Source organism: Chanodichthys erythropterus, chromosome 15, assembly GCF_024489055.1.
Source record: "Chanodichthys erythropterus isolate Z2021 chromosome 15, ASM2448905v1, whole genome shotgun sequence".
Classification (NCBI taxonomy): domain Eukaryota; kingdom Metazoa; phylum Chordata; class Actinopteri; order Cypriniformes; family Xenocyprididae; genus Chanodichthys; species Chanodichthys erythropterus.
In genome coordinates, this window is record NC_090235.1 from 24,497,194 (window position 1) to 24,523,237 (window position 26,044).

The window sequence follows — 26,044 nt, forward strand, 5'->3', positions numbered from 1 at the left end:
TCTGAGGATTAAGTCAAGCCAAACATTACTCCTGTAAAAGAGGAAATTTCCACCCCTGCCTTTGTTCCATTTTATGTATTTGATCATTTTCCTCCTACAGAAGGTTATTTGAAAATAATAAGGGAGGAAAGGAGTTTGAAGGGGAACAATATCTTTACTTCCTTAAAGAGAAGGTAAAGAGCAGTTCAAACTCTACAGTCACGGTAGGGTGGCAACAGTCAGCATACAGTGTGTGTGAGATATACTGTATGGCCCATTGCATCTGTCTAACTACAGCTTTAACCCAATACCTGAGAAAAGATTTATATTAGGCTGCTGTGACTGCTGAAGAGCTGCCGCTGCTGAACATGATGCAGATCTGACACGCATCTCATTTATCTCAACTCTTTAAGTTAATTTAAGACGTTTTTTAAGACTGCTTTTATGAGGATATTCGACAAATTAGGCATTTTGGCATAATTCTGTGTTTTAAGTGCAAAAGAGAACTCTATGCTGGTGCACGTCTTCTGTGTGTCACACTTACACGACATTCACAGACAGCATGTTCTCGTTTTAGTTGTGGCTCTTGAATGGTTTAAAAGCATTCGCGTGAATAAGAGCGTGATCATATAATGTAACGTTATCCAAATTATGTTGAAAAAACGGATGCTGCGTTAAATATGTGTTAAACTAAAAAAATGTATCATGCATTTACTTGCTAATTTTGACAGCACTAATTTATGTCCCTGATATTCAAGACTGTGCACCTCGTCCATTTTTCTTTGGAAGTGGCTCACTCAGGAATAGCTGAATAAAGAAAGAACAAGGTTTGATTGGGAACAAGTATAAGAAGCATGTCTGTGGGTCAGCAGGAGCGCAGCGGCCCAGACAGCTGCACAGACACAGAGCTGCCAGCCAGTCTGTTTCCATTATCTGTCATTCTCGCCCACACACCCTTTCTCTTTGACATTCCCAAGCATCAAAACTTCTCACACGCTCAGATCTTGGGATATTCAAAGAGGAAATGGAAAGCAGACCTAGATAACTACATAAAACTGCTGATAATTAATGCTGTCCAAAGCTGTGTTTAGTGATGCAAATGGATCTACCAGAAAACCACCATACTCCCTTAGGATGATATTAGGCTTGTGCGTCATTTTGGTGAACCCGATATCTTGCCACAAACTCCTCTCTGTCCTCTCCACTCCTCCTGACGGCTCTCCTTATTGATCTTATTTTTCCAGATTCACATTATATCTCAATCTCCCAGGTCGGTCCGTCCTTCCTCTCTTCTTTTGTCTCTGCATATCTCTCTCTTCTCAGGCCTTTCTCGCTAGTTGTGTGGTTTGGCTGGGAGGAGTCCAGATCTCTGTGGCCTTCTGCCCAAAAAACAATTCATGAGAACGTTCTTCCACAGTGCTCTGCTCCACAAGCACGTTCTGCAAGGCTTAATGTGAAACATCTCAAGTTCTTCAGCTGTTTCACCTCGGAAATGTTCCCTCTAATGCTCTAGAAATATACACAAGACATTAAAGCATTTAGTCAAAATCTAAACTGCTGTTTATTTGTTTGTTTTTTTTCACTGCTGCAGGACTGGCCCTTTGATGATGGAGCTCCGCCCCCCACCCAGATTGTAGATGATTGGTTGAACCTGCTGAAGACTAAGTTCCGAGAGGAGCCAGGATGCTGCGTCGCCGTACACTGTGTTGCGGGGTTGGGCCGGTCAGTCATGTAGTTGTCAATGTGCTTCTTGAAATATCTGCATTTATTTGATAAAATAACAGTGAAATTGAATATGCAAAAAAAAACAACAACAAAAAACGGTAATATTGTGAAATATTATTATTTCACAATTATTATTTTGTGAATTATTTCTATTTTACCATTTTAAAATGTAATTTATTTCTTTGATGCCATTACTTCAGTCTGCAGTGTCACATGATGATATGCTGATTTTGTGCTTAAGATACATTTCTTATTATTATAAATGAAAACGGTGCTGGATAATATTTTTTTCCTATAGATTATGGAAACCATAATACATTTTATTTTTTATTTTATTTTTTTTTCAAAATTCTTTTGAATAATGAGTTAATTTATTTGAAATAGAAATCTTCTTTATTAGGGGTGTAACGATATTCAAACCAAACTGAAAAAACGTGATAAACCACCCACGGTACATACCACGATACTCTCATGGCGTAGCAAATGCGCCCCGCCCCCTGCTGCCTCGCCCAGCCCTAGTCCATTGGGTCTACACGACGAATACAGCGTTGTATCCGTAACCACCAATAATCAAAATAAGCACCACGTTTTGTTACTTTTGATAAGAAACAGTGTCATCTTTCAAATTCTGTGCATTTTATCTTGAAATTCAAACAAAAAAATTCCATTTTGACGCCCTTTAAAGTGGTGTCATAGATCACTGTAGAGGCTCCTATAGTGAGTGAATGTGATCATCTCTTTCTCTTTTAATACTAGTTACAGAATAAACATGAATGAACATCTGAAGAAAGATACAGTACAACTTAATGAAATATCATGTAATGGTTTAATCAGTGTTTCAACTGCAAAAAGACGATAAAACAGCTTATAAATACTTTGTCATGTAGCATTTACCTGTGTTGAGTCCACAGCCAGAGAAATTAGTTCTTTCACTAAATATATGCTCTATATTAGCCTATATATTCATTATTTATTACTTAACTTGTTAATGATGTCTTATTTAATGTATTTTTAAATAAATTTGTCATGAATGACAGCCACTGTGTAAATGATTAAATTTCAACAACTAATTGGAGTAAAAACATTTTACTTTAATATTTAATACTTTAATTTTATTTTAATTTTATTATGTACAAGTTTGCATACAATGTTATTTGAGTGTTGATTATTATATAAAAATAAATAGCAACTGAATTTAGGCTAATAGTTTGGGCTCTGAATCTTTATTATTATAGTAATGTTCAAGAAAGTGCTCCCTATATAGTTTACTGCATTAGCAGAGATAAAAAAAATTTTTTATCCTTAAACTTTTAATTATAATTGAATTCATTTAAAGGCAAAGACACAGTTTATTCAGTAATCTACTGTTTAATTAAAAAAAAAAAAAAAGCAATTGTTTAGTTTTCTCCCCCTGCTGTACCAAACCGTACTGTGACTTCAAAACCAAGGTACGTACCGAACCATCAGTTTTGTGTACCGTTACACCCCTAAACTTTATTGTTACTTCTGATCAATTTAATGCATCCTTTAATACATCCTAATTTCTTAAAATGTATATATAACTTAACACAAACTTTTAAACTGTAGTGTAAATACAGAGTGTATGGCATAGCATTTTTTATTCTTTTTTTTTCTAAAGATTAGCCATGGAGTTTCTTTACATTTGAAAAGAAAAGTCACACATAGCAATATAACAAGATGAATGGCAATTCACCATTTGGATTGTTGAAAGCAGCGAGAAATACAAACATTCACACGGTGTACTGGATCCACTCTTTGCATACTAGGGATGGGTAATGTCCAAATAGTCAATCATTTAAATTGACACCAGAATGTGGCTTATGTAAAAAATCAGGCGAACCTGAAACCTGCATAATTTTACTGGACATCCAGTTAAGACTGAGTTGATAAGTTGCTTATGACTCAGTTGATTGGTTGCTTAAGCTACCCATGACTAGTCAAAAATACGTAGTTGAGACCCACTTGTGTTTTCTTCAAACACTTTGAAACTTCTGCATATTTAACACTTGGCCTCTATCACCTACGTATAAACCCGCTGACACATACACACAAACACACTAAAAACCAGTCTCAACTTGAGAAGGTAAGCGTCTGTGACCTGCTGGTGTTAGTATGGTGTAACCAACATTGTGGGCAGTACAGTGCACTCTGTACTCTCGCATTCATTTTCCTGAGCTCAGTTTACACCAGTTCTTTTAGGGACAAACAGCAGCACCATTTAAAACGAGCCTGTGGTTGTGCTACTCTCCCAGCGTTGAAGTGTTTTTGTTGTTGTTTGTTCAGCATCTTTTTTTTTTTTTTTTTTTTTGAGAACTCGACTACAGACTGCCTTCTCAGCTCTTGACCTCTTTGCGTACACAAACAGCTCAGAATACAGTTCTCTCTGTGAACACAAGCACACTTGTTGTCTTTGAGCTCACAAAGATGGTACACTCTGATTTGGTCGTTGTTGATGCAGGTGCAAAATTCATGACCTGAAAATTGATATTTTTGAGTTGTTTTTTTTTTTTTTTTCTACAGGTTTTCAAGTTGAGTGAAGCCTTGCATTGTATTGAACATATGTTTTGTCTTGTTTTCATAGAGCACCTGTGCTGGTGGCTTTAGCCTTAATTGAGAGTGGAATGAAGTATGAAGATGCGGTGCAGTTTATAAGACAGTAAGTAGTTTGGATGATTTGTCTTTGATCATTCATTTTGACATTCTAACTTCTGCTTTAAGGTTGTATACTACAGTACTTTTTAAGCATCGGAACCCATTTTAAAACACTAGGCATCATACACTTGACAACTTTGTAAATGGTTACAGAAAAAATACTGAGCATCATACACTAAAAAGCTGAGGATCAGACACTACCAGACTTTCCAAAGTCATTCTGAACACAGAAACATGCTATTCTTTGCTAGGAGACGCATGATAGATGGAAACAATATGTTCTAAAAACTAACCAAAATATCAAACAAGTTTGATATCCTTTGCCTGGATGGAGTCAAATACTCCTTTCACACATTCAGTCTTTACTGGTAAATTACTGTTTAGAGATCATGTGTGAACAGGACCTTTTCAAAAATAACCCTAAATCAGTTGTGGCAATTTTCCGGAATGAGAAATTGGAACATTACCAGTAAATTCCCGGTATGATACTATGTGAGAACAAAGAGGATGATTACCGGTATGATAAGAATGAGGGCAGGACATGCTGAACTAAGAAATTTGCTTTATCATAAATCCCTGTCAGGTGTGTTTACAGAAAGCTCTGCTGCTTTTAATTATTTTTCTTTGTAAACGTGCTAGATTGACATCTGACGATTGCGCTGCGTCTCACGCTCAAAACCATGCCTTCTTTTTCAATCATCAGCGTTGCGTCGTGAATAGCACATTGTATTACCGGAAAAGTCAATCAACTTAAAAACAGAACTAAACTTATCTTAAACATATCCTATATACTCAGAAATATATATATATTTTTTTAAAAAAATGCTAAATATTTCTTAGCCAAAAAGTAATAGCAGTGAATAACACCAGTTATAGGCTATTATTAACAGCAAATGCTTTGTAAAAACAGAAATTAACACCATCATGCAAACATGAAATATCAAACATACAGTAGTAGTTCTTTACAGGTTTTTTGCATTCCATTGCACCCTTTTTTCTATTGTTTTTATGTTTGGTGGATGTGTTTGGCTGTTGCACTCGTGTCTTGCGGCTTTTGCAGCGTCTCACCCATGAAACGGCTTTCTAAAAACGCAGCATTCAAGTTAAAAAAAAAATAAAAAAATAAACTTGCATTTAATAACTTTGCTTTTTTCCCTGTTCCACTGCCCACGACTAGTTTTTTTTTTTCTTTTCTTTTCTTTTTTCTCAAAGCAATAACGCATTTCTGAGTGAACAGCCGCTTAAGGCCTAGTTCACATGTACACAGGTTTTTCCACCTTCATTTAAAAAAAAAAAAAAAAAAAAATGAAAATGAAAAACAAGCTATGAAGCGCTGTCAAGAGCATGCCAAACAAACAGGTGGTGATTATAACAAGTCCCTTTAAGACAAGTCATTTCACTCGGCGGCCATCTTTGAAACGCCTCTTGGGCATCCTGGGCATCATGCCCTATCTCTTTGAATGGGGAAACATCAAATTCTCCAAAACTGTTCGCCAACCTTACGATTACATTTCATATTTGAAATCACCAATGAAATCTAACAACAACCGGCTCATAAATTTAGTTTCTAAACGCTCGAATCATGACACAAAAACTGTATTTTTCAGGCTGGATCAAGCTAATGCGCATGCGTAGACCTAAATGCGCCTCTTTCGAGAGGCGCGCGTCTGACTGTTTATATCCTCCTGAGACCCCCAAATGTTTTTTGTTTTTTAATTTAGTATTTTTTCACGTCATTATATTGTTTAGAGCATAAGAAACAAATGAAAAAATAACATTTTAAAAAATTATATTTTATTCATATGTTATGCTATGTCCTCTGTAGTGGACACCAGGACTAAGTTGTTTAAAAAATAAAATGACATGAAATGACATGTATAGGCAAAAACAATGGGATTTTTTTTTTAATCACCAATCAATTTTTAGGCTTCAATATTGTTTTTAACCAAACTTTGTATAAAGATGATTCTCAACTATGTTATGAAACATATAATGGAATTAATTGATATACCATTTTACTTTGTTTCATAACAGAAAGTCACATTTTGATTTGAAACCCCATAACATTTTCCTGAGATGTTGATTTATAATAAACAATTTGAAAATTAATCCGATTTAAATAATCACAAAATATTATTATATTTCCATAAGAGTGCTAATTTTAATTTTTTTAGTCATATTTAAAGACCAAGAAGTTGTTGTTGTAATGGGGAAACCTCTAAAAATCTGGTATCTCTGCAAAGCCCTGAATGTGCTCTTTACAGGACATCCAGACTTAAAATTGTGACATGTATGATGTCAGAGAAAACCACTAAAATATAATGTCCACTACAGAGGACAGAAGTCTATTCCTGGGTCCCAGGAGGCTATAGAAACCGGTGATTCTAACGGTGACACGATGCCTTTACCAGTCGGCGATTGGCTCTTATTTAGAAGGCTGGACTTATTCCGCCATATTGCGCATTACACTTTCTCCTATTCAAAACAATACGAGTGACACGTCTTGTGTTATTCTATAGTCTTTGTTATAACCCTTACCGTAAAGCCATGTTGGCCAATCAGAAGACTAGAAAAAAGGTTATTACCGGTTCCGGTTCCGTCGTCACAAGCCAAAATCTCTGGTTTCACCATCTACACGACAACACTGCAACCGGAGTTTCTAAAAATCTTCACCCTGGCAGGATTTTTCAAAAAAGTTCAGTTTTAGTGTTCGTGTACTGCGTTTACGTGTGGACAAACGGCCAAACCGCATAGAAAAGGCTGCGGTTTTGAAAATACCAGTGTTCGTGTAGAACTATCTGTGTTCTACGTTCATAAAGCGTCACACGAGAGCGGATAATCAGGCGCGCCATCATGTGTTCAGGTCGTTTTCTTCTCAGCGGTTGTCATTGCGGTATTGTCTAATCACAACATTTAAGAAATATTGAGGCAAAACATTACATTTGAATAAATAAATTCGCCCAGCCCTAGTCTGAAGCTTAAAAATCGAAGCCTGTGCCCATCATACACTGCACAATCTGTCAACTCCAGCTGTCCAGTATCTGCGGACTGGCTCCGACTTTTGGCATCTAGCAAAACTAGGAGGGAAAAAGTTTGGGCTAAAGTTGTATATTCCAGCCTTTAAGTAGATTTTAAACTGCACTCTCATAACTTTTTTGTTTTTATTTTTTTGTTTTTTTTTTAGGAAGAGACGTGGAGCCTTCAACTCCAAACAGCTTCTTTACCTTGAAAAATACAGACCCAAGATGCGTCTGCGGTTCAAGGATGCCAACGGTCACAACTGCTGTGTCCAGTAGTGCGTCATTCTGTCAGTCATACAAAACAACAGTGGGAATTTCAACCAGGGTAGAGGGGAGCAAAAGCTGTGGGTTATAATTGTGGTGATTTTTCTCAAATGAATCATGGCTAATCGATCACAGAGATGTAATGAATGAAAGCTGATCTATGGATTCACCAGCAGTATCAATGCGAAGGGTCAAAGCACACAGATGAGCCCGTAACCTGGTTGGTTAACCAGCGTTAACAGTCAACGGGCAAGAATATACACAAGTTCCCCTGATTTTCCCAAATTTACAATCATGGGATGACTTTTTATTTTGTGTTATTTCAGAAACGAGTACTTTGAACCATGATGAAAAGATTTACAGTTGTAAAATGCTGTCATTGTTGATTTTTATTAAGACTTTTATTGTTGGGCATGTTCCTTTTATCATTTCTTTTATTATTATTATTATTATTATTATTATTATTTCCACAGACAATAGCCAATTTTGTTACAGAAACAACTCTAAAGTAGGCTTTAGATATTTTTGCACAAAACAAAATTAAGAAGTTTCTTTCCAATGCAGCAATTGCCCCCTTGAAATCACTTTTAATTTAGGGTTAGCCTAGGTTTTAATTACGTCAGCTGTATTTATTCACTATAATTAGTGTCTTGTCAGGAGTGTGGGTGGGGTTAGGACACTTTTCTTTCTTTCTTTCTTTCTTTCATGGAGCCATGTTATTTTCTCTTGTTTTCGTAATCTCTGGGGAGTGCAATATTCAGTCCAGCTTAGAAAAGCCCTCACCCTTAGGACCGTCCTACATCCAAATTCAAACGCAGGAGGACACTTGGCTTGTCTTAGGTACTCACTTTCTAAAGCTGCTCTTCGCTGGCTGGTCAGTAAAAAGCTTTACTGTAGACCTGGCTGTGACACGCACACACAATGTGTACACTTTATCTGTCACCCTACCGTTCAGCCCACAGACACACTGAAGGAAGTGAGAGGCGGGAGACTGGTCAGCTCTGGGTTTATTTTATTTTATTTTTAATCATTGTGCCCATTTTGGAAACACCCCCACTTCATCTTGGTTTTAAGACAAATAAATGAATTGAAATTGATTCTGGCCTATTTTCATTGTGTGTTCCTTCCTGTAATATGTTAGCTATTTACTGTTCTTGGTGGATGAGTCACTACGCGATGACTGATTTTTATGGCCACCTTCAAGATAACATCCGAAATTATGGCGAAAGATAATGTGAGAAGTAATTTGGTGAAAACAACATGCGGTCACCTGCAACTGAAAGAAATAAATCAATCTTGTGATTGCTATCCTATAAAAAGGGACCCAAAGATGTATGTTTCTCTTCAGACAGCGAATGACCCAGTATGAAGGACTTTCAGCAGTCAATTAAAGGCAAACTAAATGTGACTCATTTGACTTTTCCACACCAGGATTTCTGTCCAGAACGGTCCTGGTTGATCTGTGACTCATGCACGTAAAGGACATTTCTAATGTGAAGAGTGATAGTGCAGATGGAGGATGACTAAACTCTTGAAATATTTAAATCAGTCACATGGTCGAAAATCCACAGGAAGTTGGGAAATGACCTATTTACTTCCATCTCTACACCTGCAGACATAATCCACTGGAGTCTGTAATATGAAGAGTCAGATGTGCGACTAATCAAGTCGATTTCTAATGCATAATCTATGTAGGAAACCACAGCACTAAAGCATTTGCCTCTTAAATGACTGTAGTACAAAGATGGAAGTCAGATTTTCCAGATTGCACAAGTCTGGACTGGTTTGTCTTCATCTGCAGTGCCATCTGCTGGATCAGCTTGTGTGCTGGGAAGATGTTGAGGATGGGGAGTAGACAAGTTAGGATTGCATTTAAAGGGATAGTTAACCCCAAAAAATCATTTACTCGCCATCAAGTTGTTCCAAACCTGTGTACACTTCTTTCATTTTAATGAGAGTAACATTAAATTGACCACAAAATTTAAATACAGGATCCTTAGATATAAAATCTACTAACTTGCATAAGTCAATTTATGTTGATAAAGTGTATTGTAAATCTGTATGTAATTGTATGTTAAAATGCAAGCTTTTTGTAGCTTTTATTAAACAGCTTTTCACTGGAAAATGAAGGCAAAAATATATCAGATATATCATTCGATATATACGTGTTTTTCTAGGCTTTCTTGCGTTTCTGAAATTGGATAAGCTTTAAAAACGTGTATGGGTTCTAAGCCACAGCATTTTGTATGAGATGTTTTAATTGATGTATATGAAAAATAAAATGAATAAACTCTTTTACTTCATTGTTATGGACGTGATATAATGTACATTATACCATCTATGTGGTAACCAAAACAAATCGCATGCAGCTAACGTAGGTTACAACGTACGTTTAATTAAATTAACCCTACATGTTACCAAACAGCGCCACAAAAGAAAGGCCACTACCTAAAATTAATACAAAAAAGCGTCAAGTTATTTAATTAAAACGAGAGCTAGCTTCGTTGATTATAAATGGGAGCGTGCCGTTGTGTCGAGTCTAGGCTGGTGGCGCTAGAGAGCGGGTGGGCGTGGCTGCGCTAACGGACTAGGCTCTCATTGGTTTATCTCGTGTTCAGTGACGTGTCGCGACCGTTGGCTACAGCGAAGTGAGCAAGCGCTAAATTCAAAATTTTCAAACAGCTGAGGAGCGCGTGGCGTGTGTGAAAGAAAGAGAGAGCGGAGAGACTCGCTCACCAGACAAATAAAGAAGAAAAACAGAGAGGATTGTGCTTTAATTTAAGCTTGTTGTAGCGTATATCAGGATGGACCCATTCACTGAGGTGAGTGCCCTTTGTGACAGCTTATTTGATCGTTGGATGATAAGGGAGGGTATTGATATAAAATAGTCCGCACCAACTGCCATTATTTTTACCTTTATTTAGCAATAAAGTTCTTTCTTCTGTCGTTACTTAATATTTTATTTACTAAATAAATCACGTTGTAGCCTATAACGTCGTTTTGCAGTTTTGTTTACGTTGTAACATTTGTGTGAAGCTAACGCTTCTCTACTACTCGGTCATAATCTACCTAGCATATAACGTTAATAAAGCCAGCATTGCTTTTACCGGCTTGCAAAATAATTTAAACTTTTGCTGAAAAATGTGCATTGTGATGATCTTTTATTCTTTTTTTGTATTGTCATACATTACAAAAGTAAAATTCAGAGACAAGTGTGTGACTTTAAATCTCTCAACATCTGTTACGTCTTGTTGTTTTGTCTAATTTATTTGAGTACAGTTTCTTCTGTATCCACAGATCCGATGTTAACTGACTGTAAATGTCAGTGCTGTAACTTACCTATTGTTTAAACATTTTCGTATCAAAATGCTAAACAGGCTCTGAATAAGGACTGTACTTTCAGTCTTTATGATATTTGCATTTAATATCTTTATGCATTTAGATACCTTGCTTTATAATATATCATGTTTTTGAATAAGGAAATAAAGAATAGCTGTCAGGGCTGTGCCCATAACTTGGTTGAATACAGGAAGAATGGTTTGACTCAAGCCAATGGGATTGATCTGCTGGGTCACATGACAAAATTCCATGGACATGAAATCCTCACCAACTGAAATTTCCACTCATTCCCTGGGAGACGGCCAACCAACAGCCACACTCCAGGAATGTGTTTGGTCTTGCAGCAGTGCTGTTAATCATGTGTGTGAGATGTTCTGCTAGAATGAGCCACTGGTTTGTTCACACTTGGATGAAGAGTGCAGATAAATGTGGCTTGTGCATGAAAAAGGGATCTGAAACTGTTGATTCTTGAATGCTTTTTTTTGCCTTTATGACCTGCGTATCATGTAGACATTTTGACATGAAATTAGTTGTTAATGCATACTTCAATTTTATGTGTTTTAAGTGGTCTGTTTCTTTGTTTTTGTATATATATATATGCACTGTCAAATGGGTTATAGTAATATGAATCATTTTATTTTATTGCTAATATGTAATTTTGCTCTCTCAGAAACTGTTAGAGCGCACACGTGCTCGTAGAGAGAATTTGCAGAGGAAGATGGCAGAGAGACCAACGGCAGCCAACCGTCCAATGACAAAAAGGACGAGGGAGCCACTTGCAGATACAAACAGTGTCATAAGTGAGCCCACCATTGAAAAAGGTTTAATTTTGTTGATCTTTGCTCCCTTGTATTGACAGATGCACATCACACAGGGTTCCTACACAGTTTGGAAAAGTATGGAATTTGAGTAATTTCCAGGTCTGGAAATGTATGGAAAGCAGATTATGGATATAAAAATATTTGCATTTCCAGACTATTGCCCACATTTAGTTTTCTATAATAGAAAATCAAGAATTTATTGTCAAACATGACTGAATGAATTTAAGGTGCACTTTTGCGTATTGGGTTTCTTCTTGTGATATTCTTTGCACTGTATTACAAAGCCTCTATTTCCTTTGCAGAAATAAAAAATATACAGACTTTCGCACAGGCCATTTCACGGTATAGTTTCTTGGTCGCCACAGAGTAAGTTTTAAAAGCAAACCAAAGACTTTGAAATATGATGTACTACCCTAACAAATGCCAAATTTTGAACACTTTTTTTTTTTTTTTTTTTACAGTACCAGTTTTTTTTATAGACCCATGAACTTGGCAAATAGGGCAATTCACACTGTCCAATTTAACACATCCTCTGAAAATCATGACACAAAAAGGGCTGACGCACAATTCGACTTTGATATTAGAGGGTACTACCTTAAGGAAAGCCAATTTTTCAATCTCTTAATTCTTGTGCATCCATTCTCTTGTTTTCTTCATAGTAAGATGGTAGTGATGCACAAAGGAAATAGGTTCTAGTGTAATATATATAAAACTGAAAATTGTAATGCTTAAGCATGCAAAAAAAAAGTCTGGGGAAAAAAAGGGACAAAAAGATGTATGTTTCTCTTCAGACAGCAAATGACCCAGTATGAAGGACTTTCAGCAGTCAATTAAAAGCAAACTAAATGTTACTCATTTGACTCCATGAGGCTTTTCCACACCAGGATTTCTGTCCAGAACGGTCCTGGCTGATCTGTGACTCATGCACCTAAAGGACATTTCTAATGTGAAGAGTGATAGTGCAGATGGAGGATGACTAAACTTTAAAAATATTTAAATCGGTCACATGGTAGAAAATCCACAGGAAGTAGGGAAATGACCTATTTACTTCCATCTCTACACCTGCAGACATAATCCACTGGAGTCTGTAATATGAAGAGTCAGATGTGCGACTAATTGTATTAAGTAGATTTCTAATGCATAATCTATGTAGGAAACCACAGCACTAAAGCATTTGCCTCTTAAATGACTGTAGTACAAAGAAATTGAGAATGAAATTGTAATGCGTAAGCACGCAAAAAAAGAAAAGTGTGATTTTGAAATGGAAAATGTGTAGGAACCCTGATCACAGATGTTACATTACTTGTGCTCTATATCCTAAATGTGTTTTCCCTCATTTTTGGACAGTACTTCCCTCCTCCAAGCCGTCCCCCTCAAAGCGTCGCTGTTCAGATGAAAATACTCTCCTTACTGGAGAAGAAAACAAGCAACCGGTGACCCTGCAGTCAACAGCTTCTGAGCCTATGACAGACAAGAAGCCACCCCTGGCACCAAGCAGTGTTCGTCCTGTGCCTGTGGAGCATAGGTCTGCTCGTTTTACACCAGAACCAGAGGTGCTGCCCACTCGACCTCCTCCAGACACTGAAAAGATGGTGGTGTGCCCTCCACAGTCTCCAGCAAAAAGCACAGATACTGCAATGAAGCACACTGCTCTAGATGGAGCCAGAGAGACTCAGAAAGATACACCAACCCCAGTCCCAACCAACATGAGATCTCGTCTGCAGAGACTGGCTGAACAGAGGCAGTACTGGGACTCAGAGGGTAGGCAACTCTCTCTGACCACCTGAATGCATAGAACCTAGTTACAGATTTATATACACTATTCGTAATAATGAGTTAAATGTGATTTGCCAAATATATTGGTTCAGGATGATTAAAGGGACAGTTCACCCAAAAATGAAAATTCGGTCGTCATTTACTACCCCTCAAGTTGTTCCAAACCTGTATACATTTTTGTTCATTTGGAAGAACCAAGCAGATCTCGCCCCCATTGACTGCCATAGTATTTTTTTATTTATTTTTTTCCTACTTTGATAGTCAATTGGGGGTGAGATCTGCTTGGTTCTTCCAAATGAACAAAAATGTATACAGGTTTGGAACAACTTGAGGGGTAGTAAATGGCGACCGAATTTTCATTTTTGGGTGAACTGTCCCTTTAATCATCCTGAACCAATATAACAAACATTCTTCCAAATATCTTCCTTTGTGTTCAGCAGAACAAAGAAATGTATGCAGGTTTGGAACAGATAATATTTTAACATCTAGATAAAGTGCAAGTACACAGTTAAAGGGTTAGTTCACCCAAAAATGAAAATTGCATTTATTACCCACCCTCATGTCATTCCAAACCCGTAAGACTTTCTTTCAACTTCAGAACACAAATGAAGATATTTTTGATGAAATCTGAGTGATGTATGTCCTTCCATAGACAACTGAAACTTAGACGCTTCATGTAGAGACCGTAAAACGAATTCATATGAATTGAGCTGTTTTAATCCAAAATTTTCTAAAGAGAAACGATCGCTTCATATGATGAACAGACTGAATTTAGTCTTTTATTCACATAAACATTTATCAACTCTCACACATCAGTTGTGGTAAGCCAACGGAAGCTCAAACATGTTTGCATGATGTGCAAAAACAAATAAGGTTCATTCCTCCAAAAGATGTAAATCTAGACAATATGTGATCATAATATATAATAATGACTCTCGGGATAAGATATTAACCATTTAAATTGTGCTTTCAGGGACCTCAGAAACAGTCCCAGAGAGCGTAGTCTTATCTCCTTTGAAGTCTCAGAAAGTGGATCTCCCTCCTGCTACTCCAACAATGTCTGAGCTCCCCGTTGGAAGAAAGGGTAGGCTTGCAAACCTTGCCGCCACAATCGGCTCCTGGGAAGATGACCTTGCACACCCACCCACTCGCCGGGACAATACACAAGCACAGCCTAGCACAACCTCTGTGCGCCCACCAGTCAGTACAGTGTCGAGTAACAGTGAACGACTTCAGTCTGCCCGGCCAGCTCCACACAAGTCTGTTGACAGCGGCCAGCAGGTGGGTCACGCCAACAACAGATTCTACTTTATGCTTTTCATTGTGTAAGGTTTTATTTTGGTTGACAATTGTCTGAATTAAAAAAAAAAAATTCTAAGGCTGTGTATCAATATCAGTGTATTATGGTGTTTTAGGTGTTTTCACATAGGTAAAAAGGTATAATGAGACTTTTTTTTTTTTTTTTTTTTTTTAGCCAACAGTTTATTCTCCAGTCAAGTCAACCAGATTGGTTCCCCCTAGTCCTCAGAAGACTGAGTTGCCTCAGCCCAGACTGGCTCAAGCAGTTCCCTCTCCTGTTTCCAGCCCAGTGAAGACTTACTCTTCCACCCAGCCCTCGAGCCCACTTAAATCTTTGACAGCATCTTCTTCTAGTCCCCATAGAGGTTACATCTCTCAGAGCCCCCTGAAGAACCAGGGCCCATCTAAGTTGATTTCTGGAGCAGCACTTAATTCAAGCCCTGCAAAACCAATTTTAACACCTAAACCCACTTCTACTGCTGATGCTGCTGTGGTACCTCAGGGTCATGAGAGGTTTACCAAGGACACAACACCCTTACAGCACAGAGGCCCAGCTGGAGCTTCCGGTCAGTGAAGTTCTTCTTCTACTCGTTGTTGTTGTTTACACTGACTCAAATGACTTATGAACTTTGTTTGCTTATGTTGACCTTTAGGAGGTGTCAAATCATTTTTGGAGCGTTTTGGAGAAAGGTGCCAGGAGCGTAACCAGAACTCTCCCTGCACATTAGGAAGTCAAGGTCACACACCGGCTGCTACTCCCTCTGCCACCTCTAAATCCAGGCTTCTCCAGGACAGGCTGGGGGGCGCCCAGGCCACCTCCACCACAGCTGTCCTCACTCAGAAGCAGAAAATGGTATGCAGTAATTATTTTTAAGTGCACGTTTGTAGAATTGTGTATTAAACATTAGCACTGTTTATTTATTTTATTTTTTGTTATTAGGAGCGAGAGGCAGAACTGGCGCAAATTCGTAATAGATTTCAAAAAGGCAACATTTTCAGGAGTAAAGAGGATCTCAGTGAGGTCAAGAATGACCCTGAAAACAAGGTTTGCTGTCATGTTTGCTGCTGCTGAGACAATCTGAGATTAGTACATAATGATGTGTAATATATATTGTTAAAAAAAAAGTTGTAGAAATATGAAATGTTTTTAATATCACAGTCTTCTTGTCTTATCTCTATTTAAAGGGATAGTTCAACCAAAAATTAAAATTACCCCATAACTCACCCCCATAACAATGAAGAAAGTCATATACACCTAGGATGGCTTGAGGGTGAGTAAATTATGGGGTAATTTTCATTTTTGGGTTAGCTATCTCTTTAATGTTTATTAATTTATTTATTTTTACTGATTTTTACCCTGTTCCTGCTATAAAAATAGGCATATAGCTGACATGGCATAGAACCAAATAAATATACGCTGATATTGAAGAGCAATATTGAATACAACAGGCTTTTTGAGATATAAATGATCACTTTGTTTGAGCTATTGATTTTTCCAGAAACCATTGAGCCTCTGTACTTTATAAACCTAGTACTTAATTTTAAGCAATGGATGGGAGGCCAGAGAACTTAATGTTTCCATTTCTTATCCTCAGGAAATTGAACTGTCTGTACAGAGTGAGACTTCTGTGCCACTGCATGATGATGAGCCTTCTTTACCAGTGGCCGAAGTACTCAACAGCCCTTCTAAATCTAGTGGAAAAGGTATTTTATCATATAAACCATCTAATAATTTAATGCTGTGTTCGTCTAAAGCATCAGTCCACTGTTAAGTTTACAATTAATTACCTCTGCTGTGTTTTCATTGGCTTGATGAAAGCGGTTTGGTTTGCTGTAACACTGTTTATTGGAATGTGAGTAGTCAAACAGATTCTGTCCTCTTTTAGAAAATGAGTGTGCTCTTCCAAGTCCTGTAAAGAAAGTTGAATTCACAGAAGAGATGCCTACAATGAAAGAGCAAGAGGAAGTGAAAGGTATGTCTAAAAGACAGATGTAATGGATTGTAGATTATGCTGTTTTCTTCATATTAAGAGATTTGCTTTAACAATTTAAACTTTTGTTTTTATCATTTTAGTGACAAAACGAATTATTTGGTTTTTATTTTACATTATTATTATTATTATGATTATTATTATTATTTCTACATCCAGTTGTCACTGAAAAAATATGTAGGACTGGGTGATAGAGTGCATTTACATGCTCCCTCATAATGCGATTTATAGTGGGATTTGTGGGATGGCAGTATTGCGATTAAACTTTACCTTGTGTAAACGCAATACTTCGATCAAAGGAATGTGATTAAGCTCATAATCGCATTAAACTATGCAGTGTATGCCAATTTTAATCACAATAAAAAGGCATGTAAACTCCTTAATCGCATTATTACCACTGACCAAAAAGTGTGCATGTGCATTTTGAGATTCAATACACATATACAAGATATTCAATATACATATCTCCAGATGTATGTGTCAGTAAGACAAACCATTTAATTATATTTTCATGTTCAAATGAACACAAGTAAGTATATGAAGAGTTTGGTTCCAAAACGCGATAAATGCCATTTTCAAAAAAAATTAGTTTCCGCCAAAATCAGTATTGTATCTGGTCGGTATTGAAAAGTCATTTATCAATTTTGCGCAAAATGTGATATCCGTCATGTTATTCTGTCATGTTTTCTCCCTTTCTTTCCAAAACGCGACAAACGCCAGTCTTTTTCTGCAAAACGTGATATATCCGCTCAACCAATCACAGCGCACCATTCCACCCACTGTAAACATTGAAGGCTTTTTTAAAAAGCCGTTTTAATACCAATGTACTCGGCAAATGTGTTTATTTAACCGTGCGGTGGCGCCAGATACTCTTTAATCGGTGATGACAAATAATTTATAACATTAACAAGATGATCCGTTGAATTCATTTTGGGAGCAACGGCTGAATGTATTTTTAGTAAAATGCCTGTATATAAAATAAATGTTGGCAAAGTTTAGACTCAGTCATATATGTGAATTAACTTGCTTTGTGTATTTTCAATTTGAAAAATAACTTTTATATTGATGGATTAATTGCATTTTGGGGAAAAAAAAAAAGTCATGGATTTATTGCATTTTGGGAAAAAAATAAGTTTTTATAATAAACTTTTTAAGATCAAAATGGAGATTTGAATTATAACCAAAAGATGCTATGTGAAAGTTTGAAACAGAAAATAGTGGTTTTCATCTTGCCACTTTCTTGGTAAAGAAAACACCTTTTTACTCAAATTAATCAAAATGGAGTTATTGTGTTTTGGAACCAAACTCTTCATATATTTGTCTTTATCTAGTTTTATATATATTGTCATTCTTAATTCTATTACCTCTGAAATCATTGTGAATAAATATATTGTGAAAATTGTATATATTCCCATTACAAGTTTTTGATAATGTACATTCTTGTTGTCATTGCAGAAGTAGAGGAAGTGCATGAGATTGAGATGAACGTGGATGGTTCTGTTAACTCTGAGGTGATAAACGAGCTGTTTGATGGAGTCCTGGAGGAAAGTGAGGACCAAAGTGATGAAGAGGATGAAGATGCTCTGAATATCTCCTCCATGTCTCTCCTTGCTCCGCTTGCAGAGACCGTAGCAGCTGTGGTCAAGAGCCCAGAAAGAAAACCTATGGTGTGCCCTTAAGTTATTAGTTAAACAGTGATGGCAACAAATAATCTGCTAAATAGTTAAATTTCACAATTTAAATTTATTTTGGTCCAGACATCGACTCCTGCCAGCTCATTCATTGAAAAGAGTTCCACCCCTGAGAATGGTTCCAGGCTCGGTAAGTTCCAAAGGACACGCGTGTTACGAGCTGGATCATCTGACAGCATCGATGTCATAGATGAGCAGCAAAACCAGAATCTTCTCTACAGGTGCGCATCTGCTTATTGTCTCTCTTCAAGCAACATTCAAAATGATTTGTTCAGTATTATTTGTATAACCAGTTGTTTAATGAGTGGTTGTTTGATTTCAGCATTGATGCCTACAGATCCACAAGGGTCAAGACTGAGTCTGAGAGACCTCATGTTAAACAGGTGATCGTGAGAAAAGAGGATGTTTCTCAGAGGATGGAGGCGAATGGGAGCTCCAGTCATATCAACATCAAGCAGAAAATGAAGGTCCGTTCAGTAGTTCGCTTATTACTGAATGTAGCAGATCCTTTTATCCAAAGCAAATAGGAGAACATAAGCAATTTGTCAGAGAGCCAGCAATATTTGTAATATGCAGTGGCTGGTTTATTAGAAGGCTAGAAAAAAAGCTTTTGTATATGTAGAAACAGACTTGAAATGTATATATTATGTGCTGGAATCTGGTAGTTTGACTTGCCTCATTTAGAAGCTGTTTGATTTAAAGGGAATATATGATTCCATCTTGTGTTCTCAGATGTTGACCAATGAGATGAACCTGCAGCAGACTGTCATCCATCAGGCTAGCCAGGCTCTCAACTGCTGCACAGATGAAGAACATGGGAAAGGATCTCAGGTGGAGGCTGAGGCTGAAAGACTGCTGCTTATTGCCAGTAAGGAATACTTTCCTTTTTGCACTACACAAGTGAATATCAGAATTATTTCTTAGACTTGGAGTAATCTCTTCTTTTGTTTGGCCTCAGCTGAAAGGAGGGTCGCCCTCAAGGCTGAGCTGGACCGAATAAAAGCAGAGGGTCCAACTGCCCAGAAGAAAAGCACAAGCAGTGCCCAGGTGGATATGGGTATACCTGCTTCTAAAGGGTCTATCTCACTACTGGAGCTGCGACTCCCTCTGAAGGCTGACTTTATCTGTTCTTCCGCCAACAAGCCTGGTAGGAAAGTTTCTGTGTTTATATATAGCTACTTTTTGTTTTGTATATTCATGCTCAATCACTTATTCGTGTCATAAATTTGATGCAAGATTGTGGAAACCATTACTTCTTTGTGATGATTCGTGCTGGAGCCGAGAACACAGTGGCGACTCCTCTAGCAAGCACACGCACTGGTCTAAGTGGCGATGCTTTGACCTTCACCACCAAATTCACTTTGTAAGTGTCCTTTCCTATCAAACCATTTTTGACATCCCTGTCACCTCAGTGTATTGTTTTTCATATTATTTTCCACAATGTGCAGGTCTGATGTCTCTAATGACTTTGAGATCGATATTGAGGTCTACTGTTTTGTAAGTACAGCTTTTTCATGTACTTTCAAGTGAAATGCATGTGTTTGAATTAGGGCTGGGCGATATATCGGATGCTTTTGTTTTTCGAATATTGAACGTGATATTGCGTGGCTTATCAGTGAACTACGGCTCTGTCCATTAAATGCCGCTTCATTTGAAAGCAGGTGATGGCGATTTAGCGGTAATCGGGGAACCGGCTTTACTGACGAAATGCACGTGACAAAAGCATTCGATATATCGCCCAGCCCTAGTTTGAATACAAATTAAACCTTTATCAGAAAGATTTAGTAAATGTTTGTTTTTCTCTTAGGTTCAGAAACGGGAGCTGAACTCTGACAAGAGGAAAAAGCCCAACAAGTCAAAGGTAGACTCTTAGCCGTACTATATTACAGTGACATGGAAGTGTAGTGTGTAAAACTTTAACAGCTTACTAAGTTTTAATGAACGCTACTCTAAAGAGCAGCAGTCAGCGTGTCCAGATTCTCCTGAGGCATTTCCATGACATGGAAGCATGCTTGTTGGTATGCTGTTTCTAAATCATCACTTGCTGGTGTGCAGGCAGTGGATTAGATTTAAACAAACATTTTTAATGTCTGGCTTAGTCAGTCTAAACGCAGTGCACGGTGAAGGGTATTTTTATTAATTCGTTAACTAAAAAGGCCTTTTGTCTCAGTTTCAATATTACATTATAGCCATGTTTGTGTATAATAAGCTCTCATAAATATTGTTCACTATATTTTACACTGATATAAACTTATCTCCCCAGGCTATCACACCAAAGAGGTTCCTCGCCATCTCTGTAAGTAGCCTATTTGCTTAAACCTCACACCAAACCCTAAACTTTTTAAATGGAAGTGTAAGTGTAAAGTAAATGCCATGAATGTTAACTTTATATAGTCTCCATTATTCCATATACCACTACAGTTACACTGTGATTATACAAAGAAACTCTGTCTTTGTTTAGAGGAGAAAATGTTGCTCAAAAGAAAATGAGAACCATGTTTTAAATGCATTGGCCAATAATCAGCAAAAATGGTAGACTGTTGTAAAACTATCAAATCTGTTTTCAAGGCCAAATTCATTCTCACTCTGGGGGAAAAAAAAATTCCGTGGGGGGGGGGGATTTTAAGGGATTCAATCTCTGCAACCTAGACTGCACCAAATCTCAAAGTTTACCTTATAAAATTCTTCTCCCTTTGCAAAATATAAAACATATAAATAATGAAACCGAAGAATCTGTAACTGTTTGTATAAGCCTGCAGTTCCTCATCTATCTGTAAACAATCATTTCACAACTTGCATGATTTGTCCTTTGTTCAACATGTGATATTGCAGTGCCATGTCATTTTGTTTTAAACAATTATATCATTTTTGCCCTCTCCATTTATCTATTATAGAAGAGCAACCTCCAAACACCTGGTGAGTATTAATTAGCATTTAAAGGCAGTTCAATTAAACTAAAGGTTTTTAACCGTTATTATTAAATGATTTATTTTGTTTATTTTCAGTTATGGCTAGCCCCGGTGGTCCAAATGCAGTGCGCACCAGTAGCTTTGTACTCGTTGGCTCACACAAGCTAACTCTAGCCTCCATTGGGAAAAACAAATTCCCGTTGGAGAAGGTACTTTCCTCACTTTGCATCCTTCTCTATATCATCAACTCTTGCACAAATGACATGATACTAACACCACTAGTGAAACACTCTGAATGTAATGCTTGTGGGCGTCAGAGAGCGAGAGGTTTAACCACAGCACTAATGTTAACACCAGCCAAATACAGTTAACACTACTCTTGTTTTTCTTGCACAGTGCTGACTTTTGCATACGCCAGACTCTTTCACATGCAGTCATTTCTCTCTTTTAGATCAAATATGAAAGGAGTGAAAGAGAGCTGCTCAGTGACATGTTTCATGACAAGGTTGCTATATTTGCTGTGTTTAGTAACACGGGTTGTTATGTGTCCGAGTATTTGGCTAACAAGGCTTGGTGTCTTTTCAGTAATACTAATTGTCACTTTAAGCTGCTTACTTACAATTCTGTGTGCACATCAATGCCTTTGTATTTGGGTGTATTCTTTCAGGCAAATGTGTGGCCCCTAAATGTATCTCTCTCTCGCTGTAAATAATGCTTATGCTTAATGGATATGCTGATGTGCTCCAGTTCTTAGTGTCCTATCTCGCTACAGGTACCTTTCCTTTGTCCTTTGGAGGGACATGTTTACCTGAAAATGCATTGTGAAGTTGGCTCACGGATAGAGGAAAGGGGCTTCCTGGTGAGTCTTTATTATGAAAGTCTACAGAATAGTAAAACATAATTCTCATCTTTCCACTAAATATCCAGTCATTGCTGGATAATCTGGATCAGTAGATAACCAGAGCCCAGTTGTCCAAAAGCATTTGATCGGATTGGATCAAATCTTAAATGGTTTGTTCATAAGGGAAAAAAAAGGATTCTGAAAACGATTTAGATCACAAAATCCAATCTTGGTTTTGATTGTCCGTTTGTAGTGCTATCTTTTGATCCAGAAAATCAGGATTATGACCCCAGCAGAAGGGTGGATTTCAGGAACAAAAGTGTAATAACTTTAAAACGGGTAAAAAATCTATACTTCTATTTGTACATAGATTTTATATATATTTTTTTTGTATTTCTCTCTTGATTAGTTTAATTGTTAAGGTAATAAAGTAGAAGTAGACATTAGGCTACCTATTAAGCCTTTCAGTACAGTAAAAAAAAAAAAAAAAAAAGATTTTGACACCATAAAAATGCATTCACTATCAAAACTTTTTTTTTTTTTTTTTTTTTTTTGCAAATAAATGCAACATTTCTTGGGAATGCAAAATTTAGTTTTTCTCCCATTTCATCCCCACCCCCCTATCACTATGTCCCTTAGAGTGTCTCCAGATGGGCCTGATTGTTTATTCTTCAAATAAACCACATAAAGTGACCCCACATTGACTCTTTTAACTGTTGTTGTTTACATAGCTAGCAGCCTACATTCTGAAATGTTACCCCATTTGGAACATTAGTAATCTGAAAAAGTGAGTGTCTGGATCAGGGTGATTCAGCCCTATTTTGCTTTGAAAAATTGGCACAAAAGTAACCTGGATTACCTAATCTTGGATGGCAAAACATGGGTTTTTCAAATCTAGATAAGTTTGATCCAGATTAAACTTTTTGAACAACTGGACCCTGGAGTTAAGCCAGTAGATGGTTTTGTGTGATGTTAGTGACGTTATCTTTTATTTGCAGACTATGTTTGAGGATGTCAGTGGATTTGGAGCCTGGCACAGGAGGTGGTGTGTTCTTTCAGGATACTGCATCTCTTATTGGACCTACCCTGATGATGAAAAACGGAAGGTAGGCCTACTATAATGGTTTTTAAGATTCTCTTTTACATGGCATTATAATTAACAGGTTGTTCCTCCTGCAGAATCCAATTGGTCGCATTAACCTTGCCAACTGTACCAGCCGTAAAGTGGAGCCAGCAAACAGAGAGTTCTGTGCTCGGCCCAATACCTTTGAGCTCATCACTGTGAGACCACAGAGAGAAGATGACAGAGAGACCCTGGTCAGCCAGTGCAAGGACACACTGTGTGTTACAAAGTAAGACCCAATTAACAATGTGAATTCATCTGCTTTGATGAAGATCAAGTTCTAAATCAAACATGCCTTTGTAATGTGCAGGAACTGGCTGAGTGCCGACACTAAGGATGAGAGGAATCTGTGGATGCAGAAGCTCAACCAGATCTTGGTGGACCTGCGCATGTGGCAGCCAGATTCATGCTACAAACCCATGTGAGCCTGCTCTCATCTGGCACCAAGGACCAAACGTATCCTGGTCTGACTTTTACATTGACTGCATACATATCTGATTTGGAAGTGCAATATGACATCACAGTTACAGAGCGTTTACAGATTTTACAAGTTCTTCATTATAAATTTGACAAAAGTTAAATGTATATACATAAAAGAATCAATAAAGCCATAAATGAAAAGACGTTTCAATTAAAGAACAAAATGTTTTGCCTTACAAGGGTATTCAGGTATATTCTAGGTATTTTATGTGTGTAAATTAGCATGGCTTCCTTAAAGACTAATGAAAGTTTGTTTGCTTTGTTAGACTGTTGATTTTTATATGTATATTTAAATGTCTTTTGCATGACTGCTGTCTGCTGAGAATACCTGCTGTATTCAGATTTTTCCGAATATTCAAGTCGAGCAAGACAGGATGCAGATTCCTAAATTTTTGAATGAACCACACACTTCATGTCACTGCTTTGTGGTGACACATTTGATTCCTATACTAAGTTCAACTTCAGAAACCCATGATCTGTTTTATATTTTGTAAGCAAGGTATATTGGATGTCATAGGGATGACTTTAATTTTTTGCTGGTCAGTCATGGGAATTTTATTTCAATAACTAAAGGGTTTAGTAGGATTATGGAGTTCTACAAATTAGCTTGAATTGAGAAATGTATATTTATATATCTTTTTGTTTACTTTAAGTACATAGTGGAGAGCACACTTTGATAACCAAAGGGAATAGGGTTTTTTTTTTTTTTTACTACATTTATGGGCATTGTGGTTCAAACACTGCAGACAATTCAAAACACAATTAGATCCTTTCCCTGTATCACAAAAGCTCTTCAGCTAAGTTTCTGCAATATCACTATATGAGCCTTCAAAAGAATGCATGCAGACTGCATTTGCCATACATATATTCCTTTATTGAAAATAAAAAAATGCCCCGACATTTTTTTTTCCTTTGCTAGATGACTTGACAGTATTTGTGAGCTAAAATATTTATCATGCACATCCCCTATTTTCTGAGCTCTCTACACCCACATGTATATTTTTGTTTTAATTTTATATGAACATTTTATAACTTTTTACATTGTTATAACTTACTATATTAACTTGTATCCAAATGTGTTGAATAAGTGACATTTACAAAAGCTTTTTTAATTGACACTAAATGTCATTGCCTTGACTAAAACAAATTTCTTAACCTTGTGATGCACAATATCAAAATGCAGCTCCTATTACTGTAGTAATCTTAAGGCACTTTAGTGTTATGGCTTAAATTGGCTGTTTTGTGTGTTATGGTATCTTAAACACTCCAAATGTGGCTTCCATGTATCACACAGAGCTGCAGTTTAAATAAAACAAGCTTTTGACAACATACATGTCATCTGTTTCTTACTGTTTTTTGTTTTTTTGTCACTATTGTTGAACTAGAAAGATATTTTATTTTAAAGTACCCTTGTGGTGAAAATCAAGTTTTTAATGTTTATATGTCTGTGTTGTTTTTAATGTTTTAAGACAAACCATGTTCAAATTCATAAGTCAACGCCATTGCTGAGTATTTTTTCTTTAAAACTGCAGTGATCTAAAGACAGTTTCAAAAACGCGGAACCGAAATCGCTGGTGTTTCTGATGTCACAAACTACCTTGTAACCAATCACGTCAACGTGCTGGCAGACTTTAGCATATCATTAACTATGACCGCTCTGAAGCAAGGAAGTCATGTAACATTAGCAATACATTATTAGCTGTTTGATATAGTCAAGCAAATGGCTAATTATATTACCGTTATGTGTCAGACGTTGTAAAGCGCAATACCATTGTGCAGCGTTTACTTCAGTAAGTTGACCGAGTGGATACCGGAGCTCGTAATAGTGAGTGGAGGCGGGGCTAATTAGCATATTCATTAGTTCTTTTGGTGATCAATGAGTTTTAAGGGATAAAATTGACTACAGGGGACTTTAAGAGACATGCCCATTTTATACCTTTGCAAGTTAATCTTGATGCTGATTTTCCATCTTATTTTGTCTTTCAGTTGGCCTCATTGTCATCTCAGTGTATTTTGTTAGATTAGAAATGTTTAGAATTAATATCTTGTTAAATACGGAATGAGTAACATGCTAAGTGCTTGTCATTACTCAAAAGCATTTGCATTATTTATG

At 37.1% G+C, this 26,044-nt stretch overlaps 2 protein-coding genes across 7 annotated transcripts in view; both read left to right on the plus strand.

Annotated features, from left to right (window-relative positions):
* ptp4a2b (protein tyrosine phosphatase 4A2b) overlaps positions 1–8,124 on the plus strand; it is a 34,156-nt gene extending 26,032 nt beyond the window's left edge. For all 4 annotated transcript variants that reach the window (XM_067412052.1, XM_067412050.1, XM_067412054.1 and 1 more), the window contains 3 exons: positions 1,571–1,701; positions 4,307–4,381; positions 7,562–8,124. In XM_067412052.1, the coding sequence (XP_067268153.1) occupies positions 1,571–1,701; positions 4,307–4,381; positions 7,562–7,673 (318 nt within the window). In that variant the 3' untranslated portion in view covers positions 7,674–8,124. The remainder of the gene's footprint in view (positions 1–1,570; positions 1,702–4,306; positions 4,382–7,561) is intronic.
* Positions 8,125–8,271: 147 nt separating this feature from the next.
* Positions 8,272–25,252, plus strand: anln (anillin, actin binding protein). Of its 3 annotated transcripts, none has more exons than XM_067412047.1 (25): positions 8,272–10,483; positions 11,671–11,821; positions 13,169–13,582; positions 14,571–14,878; positions 15,072–15,462; positions 15,550–15,749; positions 15,837–15,941; positions 16,492–16,600; positions 16,783–16,869; positions 18,343–18,554; positions 18,645–18,799; positions 18,901–19,045; positions 19,311–19,446; positions 19,537–19,725; positions 19,815–19,941; positions 20,027–20,075; positions 20,386–20,439; positions 20,842–20,874; positions 21,473–21,494; positions 21,584–21,696; positions 21,939–21,992; positions 22,260–22,346; positions 23,327–23,434; positions 23,508–23,680; positions 23,762–25,252. In XM_067412047.1, the coding sequence occupies exons 1-25, from the start codon at positions 10,466–10,468 to the stop codon at positions 23,874–23,876; spliced, it is 3,555 nt and encodes a 1,184-aa protein (XP_067268148.1). In that variant the 5' UTR covers positions 8,272–10,465; the 3' UTR covers positions 23,877–25,252. The 3 variants fall into 3 exon arrangements, with proteins under 3 accessions (XP_067268148.1, XP_067268149.1, XP_067268150.1); XM_067412048.1 differs by having other exon boundaries at positions 11,671–11,800; XM_067412049.1 differs by lacking the exon at positions 21,939–21,992.
* Positions 25,253–26,044: the final 792 nt, after the last annotated feature.

Excerpts from the sequence above, each read along its gene's own strand:
- anln (XM_067412047.1), top strand. Across the intron at positions 20,076-20,385 it reads ATATTGAGGTCTACTGTTTT|GTTCAGAAACGGGAGCTGAA; the intron begins GTAAGTACAGCT and ends TTTTTCTCTTAG. Across the intron at positions 20,875-21,472 it reads AGAGGTTCCTCGCCATCTCT|AAGAGCAACCTCCAAACACC; the intron begins GTAAGTAGCCTA and ends TATCTATTATAG.